This window comes from Mustela nivalis (assembly GCF_964662115.1).
Source record: "Mustela nivalis genome assembly, chromosome: 1".
Taxonomy (NCBI): domain Eukaryota; kingdom Metazoa; phylum Chordata; class Mammalia; order Carnivora; family Mustelidae; genus Mustela; species Mustela nivalis.
The window spans coordinates 1785350-1799369 of NC_139020.1; the positions used below are offsets into that span (position 1 = coordinate 1785350).

General features: G+C 64.2%; 2 protein-coding genes across 3 annotated transcripts in view; both read left to right on the plus strand.

The window, feature by feature from the left end:
• Window positions 1–5271, plus strand: part of TSPEAR (thrombospondin type laminin G domain and EAR repeats) — a 205494-nt gene extending 200223 nt beyond the window's left edge. Inside the window, exons 10-13 of one of the 2 annotated variants that reach the window (XM_082720532.1) lie at window positions 1102–1289; window positions 2280–2381; window positions 2519–2613; window positions 4777–4850. In XM_082720532.1, coding sequence (XP_082576658.1) covers window positions 1102–1289; window positions 2280–2381; window positions 2519–2564 — 336 coding nt within the window. In that variant the 3' untranslated portion in view covers window positions 2565–2613; window positions 4777–4850. Of the gene's footprint in view, window positions 1–1101; window positions 1290–2279; window positions 2382–2518; window positions 2614–4776 lie in introns of both variants that reach the window. The other variant, XM_082720531.1, reaches the window with a different exon arrangement.
• CFAP410 (cilia and flagella associated protein 410) overlaps window positions 1–14020 on the plus strand; it is a 293294-nt gene that overhangs the window by 195885 nt on the left and 83389 nt on the right. The gene's annotated exons all lie outside the window — the stretch shown is intronic.

Consider the following 14020-nt stretch of genomic DNA (forward strand, 5'->3'; position numbering starts at 1 on the left):
TCCGGGGTCACGGCCCCTGCGGGGTGGGCCTGCCCTTGGCCCTGTCCGGAGCCTCCACGTGAGGTGGGCTCAGCTGTGTTTGCACCTGGTCAGCAGGGGACGGTGTGGTCTGCACTGGAGGCTGGATGTCCGTCCACGCACATGCCCGCTTCTGTGGCCCACGGGGACAGACGGGGTCAATGGAACCCCTCTGTGCTGACACGGGCACCGAGAGCCCGGCGGCGTCCACTCGCTGTGGCTTAGGCTCCCCGACGGTTCTTCCATCGGCCACAGACCCGCACAGGGAGCCACGCTCGCCCTCTCCGGCTTGACCCCCTCCATCCTCAGTCTTCCTATGCGGTTGCCCAAAGGGCCTCCCCTGCATGGACCCCCTCGTCGCCCCAGGAAAATGCCCCATTTATTTCGGGCCCCACCTCTCTCCTCGGGGCTCAGAGCCTGCACTGGGCTCCTCTGGCCCCATCCTTCCTTGGGCACCGGCACCCCATAGTCCCCGAGATGCTGGCCACAAACGGGGCAGAAACGTCCCCCTCCTGGGCCCCCATGCAAGTCAGCTCATGCAGCGTGTGCTCTGGGCAGAGGCTCCACAGCGCGCCGGCGCTGCCCGCGTACCAGTCCCCAGTCCCGCCCCGTTTCCCGGGCACACCTCACCCTCGAGGGTGATGAGGGGTTTCTGGAGGAACAGCACGCACGAGGTCCCAGGGGTGGGGCTGTTGATCGGACTCAGGCAAAGCCTCAGGCCCGGGACAGCATGTCATGAGAAACACAAGTGCCTAGAGGTTGCTTCAGAGGTCAGAGCTGGGACCGGAGGAAGCAGGGAGGGCTCCCCGGAAGAGGTGTTTTAGCGGCTGGAACTTGCAGGACGGGCAGCACTGGGGCTGGGGGAGCAGGAGGCACGGAAGGCTAAGAAGCACTTGGCACAGGTGATCTCTCTGGTGTGGGCACCTTTGGGCACCACACACAGGACGGGGGTGGCGGCCGTGAGGCTGGGAAGTAGCAAAGCCGGCGGGGGAGGGCCGCCGGTCCGGTGCCTGCCGCGCCGTGCCTGGGGTCCAGCTGGGACGCTGCAGAGGGGCACTCTCCTCTCCTTCTCGCCCGGCCCAGACGTTCGGCGCCGCCGACTGGGAGGTTTTCCACATTGGAGAGAGGGTCTTCCTCGCGGTCGCCAACAGCCACAGCTACGACGTGGAGATGCGCGTGCGCAACGACTCCTACGTCATCAACTCGGTCATCTACGAGCTGAACGTCACCGCGCAGACCTTTGTCAAGTTCCAGGAGATTCCCACCTGCAGGTGCGCCGGGGCCGGGGGCGGGGGCAGGGGCGGGGCGGAGACAGGGCCCGGTCACTTACGGGGCGACGCTGCCCTCGGGGGCAGCACGGCCAGAGCCGGGCACGCGGCGGCTCCCGGTGCGCAAGCGTGTCCCCGTCTGTGGGGCCGCACCGTGGTCTCTCGGGGCTCCTCCCAGGGCAGCTGAGTGACTGTGGGGCCCAAACTCTCGCCTTGGCCCTACGGCTTTCCAACCGTGCACTTTCCTTGTTTGCCGCGCGGTTCCATGGTTTTTATTAAATTCGCAGATCCGTGCAACCCTCACCAGGTGGTTTTAGGATGTTTTCATCACCCCAAGAGGAATCCCCCACCATTCGGCTGTCCCCCCCCCTCCCCAGCCCGGCAGTCAGCCGTCTACTTTCTCCACGGAGCTCCCGATCCTGGACGTTTCGTCCACGTGGAGTCACGTGGGAGGGGACCCCTGGTGCCTGCCGTCCTCCCTGGGCACGGTCCTCGAGGTTCCTCCGTGTGTGGCGCAAGCCCAGGTTCCACGGCTTTTCACGGCCCAGCGACGTTCCATCCCGCTCGTGGGTCCATCCTGTGGGCCCCGTCCACCGCCCGCTGAGGGACAATTGACCAAATGCCGTGGCTCTGAAGAGTGGAAATACGCCTGCTCTGGGGGCCCGGCTGGGGCTTAACGGGGACGGAGGTTGGGTTTGGGAAAGCGAGAGTCCCGGAGACGGCCGCTGGTGATGGTTGCACGGTGCTACTAACGTCCTCAGACCACGGAAAACGGTTAAGGGGACACAGTTCATGCTAGTTGTAGTTTATAAATTAAAAAAAAAAAAAAAAGTTTTAAAAAGCAAACAGCTGAGTTGTACTTCCCCAGAGCAGACCCGGTTCACCGTGCGAGAAGACTGCTCCGGATCTCGGGGGTCACGGGGTCCCGGGATTAGGGGAGCCGGCTCGGAGCCCGTGCCCGGGTCCGCTCACGCCCGCCCCCCGTCTCCGCAGCGCCCTGGACTGGGAGTTCTTCTCGGTGGGAGAGGACTACTTCCTCGTGGTGGCGAACTCCTTCGACGGGAACACCTTCTCTGTCAACAGCATTATTTACAGGTAAAGACCCTCCAAAGGCTGCCCCCTCCCTCCCCCCTGGGTCTACCTGGGGGGCTGGGGACGCGCTATTCTTGTAGGGCAGGTGGCCCGGGGGTCACGCTGACGCGCGCACCGCGGGCTTCTGGCCGGAGCTGCAGACTTCCGACACCGTGGCGGGAGAGGTCGTGGGGTTCCACGCTGTGAGAAGCTTCGTGTGGGACGGTGGCGGGACGCCCTTACCCCGTCGGCCCAGGTTTGCGTGTCTCACACGGTGCGGGGCCTCAGCATTCGGTTCACTCTGGGCGGCTTTCAAGGTTTGTGAGCACAACCCCGGGGACCCTTCCCTTCCCGTTTCCAGCTGCTGCCAGGATTTAACCGCCGCGTCCAGACGCCCGACCGAATTCTCATCTCAGGTCGGCTAGTTTTTCTTGAGAAGAATCTTGTGGAGTTCCTGGGGGTAAAATTACACCCGGGAGCACATGCCGCTTTGTCCCCTGATTTCTAATGTTTGTTCTCCTCACTGGTTTGCCGAAGTAGCTAGAAATCCCAAAACAGTCTTGGCCAGGGGCGCCATGGCCACAGCTCTGTGTCGCTGTGGGATGGGAACGGTCCGAGTGTCCCGGTGGTTCTGATGTGGCCCGTTGTGGCCGGGTCCCTCCTGCCGGCCTGGCTCTTCGCCCGCCTGCCGACGTAACGATGCAGGTTGGATCTCCGGGCCTTCCCGCGGCGGGCGAGCGCCCCGAACGGTGTTGCACTGCGGCTGGGGTCGCCGCCGACGTCCCAGCGCGCGGGCCTGACTTCAAGCGTTCGCGTCCACGATAGCGCAGGAGCGGGCCTGACGTTTCTCGCGGGGACTTACCTTTACCCCGTCTGATCTGGAGCGTAGCTCGGCAAACACACAGGCCGAGCTCTCCAGCTCCGCCCGTGGGCTGGGCTAGTTCACTCGCAGAGCTGCTCCCCAGCAGACCGGTCTCCCTGCGGCCGGCCGAAATCCCGCGCAAGGCCGCCCGGGCCTGGCTCTTTTCAGGCGTGTCTCCCGAGCGCCTTCCCTGACTTCTCCCGCGGCGACTGGCGCGGCCCGTCTCTCACCTCCTCTCCAGACAGTCGGGGCATCCGCACTCGCTAGAAAAATCACCGGTTTTCGTTAGGCTTTCTAACTAGAAAGTAGAATTTCCAAGAGGACAAATGAGTTTGCGAACTCATGTGGAAGAACAGAATTTCGAAGGCGGCCCAGAAATTTCTGACAAAGGGGCTCGTGAAGGAGAGTCCTGCCGCGTGCAGACGGCCGCGGTTGTGCCGGAAGTGAGCCCGCGGGGGGCGCTCACAGCCCAGAGGACAGCCAGCGGCTTCCAGTCACGACAAGGGGCTCATCGTCCACGGGACAAGAACGTGTCACAAGTGACGTGTCACTAACAAAGCAGCGTAGGTAGTTTCCTGTCCATCTGGAGGGGGTGAGGCCATAGGCGGCTTCATGTCGTGGAGAGAAACAAGCTTCACAGGGATTAAACATCCAAATGGAAAACGTGAACAACAGAATCGCCCGCGGGAGGCTAAGACGACGTCGGCCGCGCAGGTGCTCGGGAGGCCGTGGGGGCTTCCGCACACAAGGCCGCCGGGGCGACTCCCAACCTTCGGGGTTTCTGTGGAAGAAGCATCGCATTCAGAATCAAAGAAAAGTTGATAAAAGACCGTGTTAATTTGGATCAGGGACAAGGACATGCGCAGGAAGAAAATGCAGAGTGCGTGTGAGCAGGAGGGGCTGGCGGGCGGTGCACGGGGCCGTGGGGACAGGAGCCGCCCGGCCTCCCCCACGAAGTCACCCGCACGAATGTCCAGACGAAAACCCTCCCACGCTAGGCCCCAGCGCCCTGCCCTGGGGACGCCACCCGCCCACAGATCACTTGTGGAGGCACAGCCCAGAACCGCTGACTCTGCAGGTGGCCTGATGGACGGGCTCGGGGGTCAGGGCCGGTCGGCCGGCGCTGTGCCAGGAGCTTCTACCTCCTTTGAAAACAGAGGGACCTCACGCCTGTGTGGTGACAGGCATGCGTGGGGGCAGTCACCGTCCACACCGGCCCCGGAGGAGGGGGAGGTCCCAGCTCAGTGCCAACAACCAACCTTCTGGCACGGCCGGGATCCCGCCCATGTCCCCCACCCACGGGGGTGTCTGCTGGGCTGGCAAGACCCAGGCTGGACATGAGGAGCTACGGGGTCTTGGACAGGGTAGGGGGCCCCTTCCGGGCCTCAGGTTCCCTCTTCATAGGCTGAATAGGCTCCGTGTCCCTCCCGTAGGCACAGGGAGATCACACAGCCCAGGGGCACCCAGGGGTTGGAGGGACGGGTGCAGCCCTAGAGGGCAACGCTGCGCTTCCCTGGTCAGCCTGCAGGGGTGAGGCTGACGCTGTGTCTCCCGCAGGTGGCAGGGCTACGAGGGCTTCGTGGCGGTGCACAGCCTCCCCACCTTCGGCTGCAGAGACTGGGAGGCGTTCCGCACGGCGGCCGGCTCCTACCTCGTCTACTCCAGCGCCAAGGAACCGCGCTCCCGCGTCCTGAAGCTGAGGACGGGCTGACGGCCCCCTGCACACCCCGGAGGCCTGGGGAAGCCCGTCGTCCCTGTCCCTAGCCCACACCTGGCAGGGACGGCCGCCCACCCCCTGCCCTGGGCACCGTGGGGTCGGACCGGGCAGCTGGCAGGCGGGTCTCGGAAGCCCCGGGCTGCCCTGCAAGGCTGCGCGTCCCACGGGGATTTCTCTTTGAGAGGAAAGTTCCCACCAGACATTACCTCAGCGCCCGCGGGGTCCCCGTCCATGGCCCTGGCCAGCCCTGGCGGAGCAGGCTCCGTGCGGATGTTGTTTTCTACCAACTATTTATCGTGTCCTGTCTACACAGAAATATATTTATGGTGCTTCTACCCAAAGCGTGGCAGTGTCTGCGTGTGTCCGGGGGGACAGCTCTTTATGGACAGGTCACAGGGGCAGGGCGCGCTCGCCACCGCAGGGGGGTATGACCCTGAGGCTCTAGTCGCCCAGCTGGAGGGTACCTGTCCTCCACAGGGAGCTGGTGCCTCTGGCCTCAGTTTCCCCAGAAGGCAGTAGGGGTAGGTTGAGGTGAGGAACGGCCAGGGGTGCGGGTCAGGTGTCCCACCCGTGGGGGACAGGGCCCGTCCCTGGGGCCCGTGTGTCTGTGCACACCGGCCGGCTCCCTGGTCACCACGGCTGGTCTCACAGGCATGCAGGCTGGACCTGGAGGGCCGCCTCGGGGCCAGCGCTCACTCGGCAGCCCCATGCCTGATGCCCCAGCCCTACCGCCAGCAGGGCCTCTGCTCTGGGAACCTGCGGGAGGAGGGGAGGCACCATCACCTCCAGGAAGGCCTCCCGGATGGAATCAGTGCTGCTTGCCAGAAGCTTTGCTGGGGAGCCCCATGGAGACCAGGGAGTGCGCACATGGGCGGGAGACCGGGGTGGGCTCGAGCCAGGCCTGTTCCATCACCCACGACCACCAGCCCCGGGAGAGCGAAAGCCCGGGAGGGACATGGAGTCAGGCTGCTCAGGGGCCCACACTCGGTTTAATGCTCCGTCGCTTCCGTCGTGAAATTCTCCGTGATCTTTGCCGCGGATCCCGGAGCAAGGCGCGCGGTGCCGCTCCAGCCAGCGGAGTCCGGCTCCCACGACCACATCCGCGTGAGACCTGAGGGCGCTTCCTCCTCCCGGGAAGGAAAGCGGGGTCTCAGGCTGGGCCAGACGGGGATTGCAAGAGGCCTGGGCCCTCCTCATTTCCAGAAGCGGGGATTTTTCTAGAGCCCCCTTGGGGCCCACACATGGCCATGTGCCTCCGAGAGGGCTGGGGCTGACCCCGGACAGCACGTCCCTCCCAGGGATGACAGCCAGGGTGGGGGAGGGGTGCCCTGGGGCCCCAGGGTGTCTGGGCCACGTGGCCGTGGTGATGGCCATGGGTCCGCGGGTCCAGGGCGGCGGGCCGAGGGCACCACATGAAAGGACAGGACCCCAGTCACGTGAGAGCCACAAACCACAGTCTGCGCGCGTCCCCAGTACTGCCCAGAGCACGTCCTAGAGCACGTCTGTGCTTTGTGTGAAGTTCAGATCGCAGCGGGTGTCCAGCTTCGGTCACTCCCTCGGTCTGCGTCCCGCGGAGCAGTGGTGGTGGACGAGCCCCTCTCAGGGTCTGCTGGGGGCGGCTCTGGTTTTTCTGAGATTTGACACAAGGAAGAACGTCAGAGGCCATGACGGGCCGGGGCAGGCGCCCTGCGATGATTCTGTGTGTCGACTCAGAGGGTGCTTCAGGGTGACCTTAACCCCGCTCAGAGGACCCCGAGTAAAGCAGCTGGCTGTCCGCAAAGCAGGCCCCCCCAGTCAGGGGGAGGCAGGGTTGGAAGGACAGAGCAGGCTTCCCGAGAAGGAGGATTTCCCAGACGGGAGCTGCCCCTTCGGCCCTACCCAGCGTCCCCCAGGCCGGCGGCCCTCACAGCCTCCGAGACCCTCTGCGCCTAGTCCCTGTGACAAGGCCCTTGTCCCGCCTGCCCTGTCCCATCGGGGCCGATGTTCTGCAGAGCCCGGCGGCACAGTGGGCTGACGGACGGACAAAGCGCTCAGGAGCCAGGTTTGGTTCCACGTGCCCCGACCCAGGTACCGGCCTCGGCTTACCCATGGGGGAAGGGCCCGCTGGCGCCGTCTCTCAGCTTCTCTCTCCCTGGAGAGACCGGGACAGACGTGAGCCAGCTTCCTCTCGGCCTGGCAGGTGTCGCTGTGGCATGGGGCTCGCCCTGGGGGCCGGGGCCGGGGCCAGGGACGGCCCCCCAGGGAGGAAGGCGGCCGGGGACGCGCAGAACACGCAGCGGGAGCCACCACGTCCCCGCCCGGGGCTCCGCCAGCAAACCGCCGCCGCGTCCTTGGCCCAGTATCTATCACTGTTCTCCTGCGTGTGAGTCCAGATTTGTTTAAGTTACAAACGCAAACAAGAGGGAAACAGTCAGAACGTTAAAATATTTACATCTTCTCCAGTGAGCGCTCTGGTTTCTGTCCAGTTGATGAAGGTTTGCCGGGCGGCGGGCGGCTCCGCGTGAATCTGCGTGTGACCCGTGGGGCCACGTGCTGGTCCGGCGGGCAGCCGCGCTGTTTCCTCTGGGCGGCGTTCCGGGGTCTGCCGGGCGGACATCGTCCGTGAACCCATGGGATTCTCTCCAAGGCGCTTCACTGGGATAAAGAAGGTCGTGTCTTGAAGTCGGGATTTCCTGGAGAAATCCTGTCCGTGGCAGCTTCTCCAGGTCCTGCTCTGGCCCAGGCTCCCCCGGAACAAGGCTCGGCACAACCCGTCCCCCGGGTCTGGCCAGGAGGGGACTCGGCCTCTCTCACAGTCTGTCAGGTCGGGAAGCGGAGGACTGCGGGCCGAGTGCCTTGTCCACCGCGGCCATCGCTCCCAGCGTGATGGGCTCCTCTTCCAGACGCCTCCTGACCTCGCCACCACCAACACGGACCCCAGCGTCTGCCACACACACGCAGATACACACACACGCACACCCTCCTATAAACACACCCGTTCAGGCATGCCCCCACACACGCATGCACACGCCTCCCACACCCATACACATGCACACAAGTGCACACCTTGAACACACACTTACACACATCTCTACAGACACATGCACACCTCCCATATACACACTTGCTAGGCATGCCCACGCACGCACATGTACATACTTTCACACCCCCCCACACACACACCAGCTCACATCTTGCACACACACCCATACACACCCTCTCGCACACACCCATGCACACACACACACAACGGCGTACACCTTGCACACACCTACACACATGCACATGTATACACGCTCACATGTGCACAAGTACACATGGCCCACACCTGTGCACACACAGACACACACAGACACACACAGGTGTGCACACGTCTTCTGGTCCCTCCTAGCCAAGGGCTGTGTCCTGGGCAGACCCGGGGCCTGGTTCTGCGGAAGCTCGGTGCCGGCTCACGGCCCGGGTGGCGATGGCCGACTGTTCGCACCGAGTCCCACTATGTGCCCGCTGTCCTGCCGGACCTGGGGACACGCACATGACCACACAGTCCAGCCACCACTAAACTCTCCGGGGGTTAAAACCCGGATTCCTCAGGGTGAGCCTCAAGGCCCCACAGACCCGCTGTCTCCTCCTCTCCTCGGGCCCCGCCTGGCCCCGCAGGCTGCCTCCGCCTCCCTGCCCCCGGGCCATTCACCTGCTCCCCTCCAGGCTGGCATTCTCCGTCCCTCGTGTCAGCTTTCCCTCACCCGGGCCCTGCAAGAGGCCCTCCCCGACTCAGGTCAACGAAGCCCCCCCCCAACCTCCAGGGCACCCAGGACTCCGTCTCTCTCACCTGCTCGCACTTGGCCACACAAAACAGAGAAGTTCAGAACACGCGGGTTTGCTCCTTCGGGTCTCGCTCTGCCTAGGGATATGTGGGGCCATTCACTACGGGCTCCGAGCGTCTCCGCGGCACAGGCTCCCCGGGGGCTCCCGGCCCTCCCCAGGGTGGAGGTGCCCTGCGTGCCCCCGGCCCTCTGCCCCCGGCTGGAGACTTGTCCCTGTCATGACGTCTTTGTTCTTACTGCTGACTTTATTTGACTTCTTTAAAGACTTCATCTATTTATTTGAGAGAGAGAGAGCACAGAAGGAGAGGGAGAGGGGGAAGCAGGCTCCCCGCCGAGCAGGGAGCCCGATGCGGGGCTCGATCCCAGGACCCCGGGACCATGACCAGAGCCGAAAGCAGACGGCTCACCGACGGAGCCCCCCAGGCGCCCTCTTATTGCTGATTTTACTGCTCATTTTTGTTGCTTTATTCCCTCCTATGACAAGTCCGTCACTCATGTATCTGTTCTACCGACCGGCCTCTGGGTGGTTTCCCGTCCGGGGCTGCAGCAGACGTCACCGAGCCCCATGCGTGGCCCGTGGGGTCACTGCTGGAGCCGCGTACCCAGGGGCAGAGCTTTCTCACCAGCCGCTGTCCAATGGCCTGGCCGTTTTCAAGTCTTTCGTTCCCGTGATAACAGAGAGCTCTCAGCCTGACGGCCGGCGGGGACTCCCGTGCCGCCGTGTGTCCCCGGAGCCCAGGCAGTCTGCCCTTTGCCCAGGAAAAAACACGAGAGGTCAGCGGGAACGTGGTAGCAACAGTGAGAGCATTTCACAAGCTCAGTCGGCCCGGAAGTGCGTGAAAGGGCCCGAGCCCAGCTTGTCGGCTTCCACGGAGGGAGGACAGCAGAGAGCCAGAGGAGCACTGGCCACTGTCGCAAGCAGTCACACACTAGTGGCCTAAAGCAACAAGAATGTTTTATCTTACAGCTCTGGGGCTCAGAGGGCCCAGCCGGGTCTTACCAGGCCAAGGTCAAGGGGTGGGCGGCGGCGTCACTCCTCTGGGGGCCCCAGGGCAACCCCTTCCTGTCTCCTGCAGCTTCTAGAAGCCGCCTGCTTTCCTCGTGGGGGGGCTCCTCCTCCGCCTTCATGGCCCGCAGCGGGGGGCTCGCCGCCGTCCGCCTGGGTCACTTCCTTCCGCACCGCCTTCCACCTGCAACCATCACGAGGCCCATCAGGACGACAGAGGATAGAGTCCCTTTCCCAAGGCCCCTGGCCAGCAACCCGAACCCCACCTTGCTGTGGGACCTAACATTCAAAGATGGGGTCATCTTGGAGGGCTCAGCACTCCCAGCGGCTTTGACCCCCTCCCCACTTCCACCGCATGAACAGCTGAGACCCTTCTGCCTGGGTCCCAGACCCTGGTGTGTCCCCCGAGAGGGCTCCCGTGCTGGGGGGAGGGGCAGGGCTGTGTCCAGTCAGGACCCTCGAGGTCTCATCCAACAGAGCGTGACTTTCACAGAGACAGACAGTCGCCCACGCGCAGACAGAGCCTGGCTGAAACCGTCCCAACCCCTTAGAGATAAAGTCTGAGGAAACCACAAAGTCAGGCTCTGGGAGAGGAGTCAGGCTGACCCACCAGTGACACGCACGGCCTCGGTTTCCCGAGTCACTGTGGGGTGTCGTGCGCCGCGACCAGGTCCCAATGCTGCCACTTCGGAGGGTGAGTGGGCGATCCACAGAATGTTCTGGAATGTACTGAGTTATACTAAACCAATTCGATTTGGTCTTGGCACAAATTCAGAAACATTGAAGTTATAGATGTCAGAAATAAAAAATTCCGGAAGAGATTTTTTTCTATTTGGATGGAAACTTTTTAGACGTAAAAACAATGGCAATAAATGAAAACGGAAGATTACGTATTTGTCAAATAGATAATGTTGTGCTTTTTCAAAATATCGAAAAGTACAGTTGAAATACCAGCCTGCTGGTCCATCAGGGCCGGACTCGCTCCCCGAGGCCCGGAGGAAGCTCACACGCCAGTGCACACGCGAGGCCCTCGCGGGAACCAGAGCAAAGGGCGTGAGCAAACATTCACAGCAGAGGAAAACAGGCTTGAATTCTGGGGAGTTACATCCCAGGTCACCGTGGCGTCCCAGGGACAGGTGCTCCGGGGCCCGTCGTGGTGACAGGATCTGCCCGGTCCGTCCCGGGGGGCTGCCGCGCTGCTAAAAACTCAGCAGAGTGGTTCCTTCTGTTGGCGATGGAAGCTACTGGCTTGGGAAACCTCAGGCTCAGTGTCCTAATTATTATGACATCGACTGCTGGGCTCTGATTCTCGGTCCAGAGCAAGGACAGGAGGTCTGGTGTCCGTTTCCAGCCCTCGCCCCAGTGGTTCCAGCGACCGGCCCCGGAGAGACCCAGAGCAGGGAAGCTGGTGGGGACCTGGCTCGGGCCGACGGCACACATGGCCACCCGCTGGTCAACACCGCTAACCCGCAGACACAGCAGGGCCCGGCCCCCTGGCCAAGCTCGGCCCGCGCTGGCCAGGGCCCTGCAGTCGGTGCAGAGGAGCTACGGGCTGAGCGTGAGGCAGCGGGAGGGCTGAGGGCTCAGGAGAGACGGACCGGGCAGCGGGGCTCCCTGAGCCTCCTCACCAGTCCCGGCCGGCTGGGCGCTGGGAGCCTGGTGGGCTTGACGCAGGAAGAGACTTCCCAGGGGCGACACCCTGGCCGGCAGACTCTGTCCTGGAGCCGCGGCGGCCACAGTCGCTCGCGAGCTGGGTGGACGCACAATCCCCCCAATCTCCCCGCACACGCTCTCCCTCCGCCTGGCTGCTGAGGCTTTGGGGACGGTGCCCATGTCCGTCTGCCGTCCAGAGCTGCGTGGCGGCCAGGTCACAGCTCAGCGGGGCGCCTGCCAGCTCAGGGGACCCTGGACCGTCTGTAGCCGCTGTGCCCCCATGTCCCCACCTCCTTTGCACAGACGCCCAGCCGGCGCATAGCGGCTTCTGACAGCCGGCGTCCCCAGCAGCGCCCAGTGGCCGGCCTGGCCGCCAGCCCTGTGCCGGCTCCCCGCAGGCCGCCCCGCATGCCGGGCCTCGCGGGCCTGGATGGACTCTGCCCTCCTGGCCCCTCCCGCTGCACTGCGCTTCGACCCCAGGCAAATCCCTGGCCCACCTCTGTGTTGACAGGCCTTGGGCCTGTCCCTCCCAAGTGAGAACTTCCAGGCCCGGCGTCAGGAGGCCCAGATTCCTGCGCAGCCTGGCCCCCACCCGGCGGCTCCGGATTGGACACTGGTCTCCTCCAGACCTTGGAGTCTCGGTCTCTCAGCTGAAAATGGAAACTCTCTCGACCGCGCGGGGCCCCTGGGAGGATTCGCGGGGCGTGCTGGGGAGCAGGCGCCCGGTGCCCTGTGCCCTGCTACCCCGGCCTGGCAGGCAGCCTCGTGCTGGGGCCTAAGGGCTGCTGCATACCCACTTCCTGCAGGGCTGGGCACCCTCCTGACTCTGGTCCTCAGCTCCTGCCCCCAGGCCTGCCCCAAAGTGGGGTCAAACCCCCGTCCCTGCTCGTGTGCCTGCCCTGCCCCCCGCCCCACTCCCAGCCCGACTCACCAAGCCCCCAGCATCTGCCCAGATGCCCCAGGTTAGATGGGGGCAAGGCTCTCCCTCTCCAGCCTGTGTGCCCGAGGCAGTGGGGGTGGGGTGCACCTGCTGGGGGGGGTGTGAGAGTGAGGGGTGCGTGACCCCGCGAGACTGCGTGTGTGCAACCATGTGGGGAGTGTGCTCGCCTGGCGCGTGTGTGTGCTGAGTGTGAGTGCGTGCCCGTGGGGGTGTAGGGCTGTGCGTGAGAACGTGGGGCACACGCCTGAGAGCGTGTGTGGTGTCTGTGGGGCCGCCCTGCTGCACCCCACGCTGTGGCCCGCCTGCTCCCTGGGGGCCCTTCCTCTGGAAAGGGAGTGAGGCCAACAGGGGACATGAGCTCCCGGGGTCACCTGGCCACGGGCTGAAGGGCACACTGGCTCCGAGAGCTCAGAGGTGGAGACGGTGAGTAGGGCGGCCACTGGGCACGGGCGGCCTTCTGCCCCGGCCACGCCGGCCACTCTCAAAGTGAGGTCTGTGCCCGTCCCCTGAGTCTGCTCTACAAAGTGCCACACACTTACTCTCCTAGACAATGCAGTTCTGGAGACCAGACGCCCAGACGGCCCCACGGGGCTGACCACCGTGGGCAGGACTGGCTCCTTCTGGAGGCCCAGGAGAGGATCCGCTCCGTCCCCTCCCCGGCGTCCCGAGGCGCCTGCGCTTCCTCCAGCTCTCCTCAGTTCCTGGCCCTGTCTTCCATCCTCGCAGGCTCCTGGGATGAGGACACGGACATCTCCGTGGCTGCATGAGTTGGGGAGAGGTGGGGAAGGCAGAGCAGGCTCGCTGGGTGCCCGGTGCCTGGGTCGGGGCACAGGGGTCAGGCAGTGAGGGCGACCTTGCAGCCTGGGCTTGAACTGGAAGCATCCACCTGAACCCAAGGCTGACTTTTCTCTCAAACAGCTCTGTCCGCCAGACGGGCCTGGCACAAGGGCCCCCTGGGCACGGGGGTCTAGCGATGTCACCACACAGAAAGGACCAGAGCAGCGGCTGAGCCCAGGGTTGGGGGGCGGGGAATGTGCGGGGCAAGAACACGCGGTCCCAGCTGGGGGCAGCCCACCAGACTCGGCCCACACGGGGAGGGTCCCCTGCTGCCCGGCGGCTGATTCGAGCTTCACCCAGGAAAGGAAGCCAAGCGGTTTGAAACAGTCTGTGTGTTGAAACTCTTGCATAACGACGCTTTCAAAATTACTGGTCATTTTCAGAGGAACCAACTCTTTGTTTTGAAAACTGATAAAGAACCACACATTCGCCCTGCCATTGCCGCATGACACGGCCACCGGAGAACCCGTGTGTGAGGCTGCTGCGGCTGACAGATGGGGAAGGGGCCACAGAGCTGAGAATCCGTGGGCAGTGGCCCCAGGGACGTAGCAACCCTCGGCGTTGACCGTGCGAGGCTGCTAACCCCACACCCTCGTGGAAGGGCACACCACCGCCCACAGCGCGGCCTTGCTAGGAAAAGCAAACCGAACCACCAGGTTCCCAGGAACAGGGACGGAGGAACAAACCTAACGCCACCACAGGACACGCAGCAAAACGCAGACGGTGGGGGCGGGTCATGGGACAACCACAGCACTGCAGGGAAGCGAGGACGGATCGGGGAGGAGCCCAGTGGCCGTGCCAGGCAGGTGTGCGGTCTGTCCTCAATGGGGCGCCGACCCACGCCA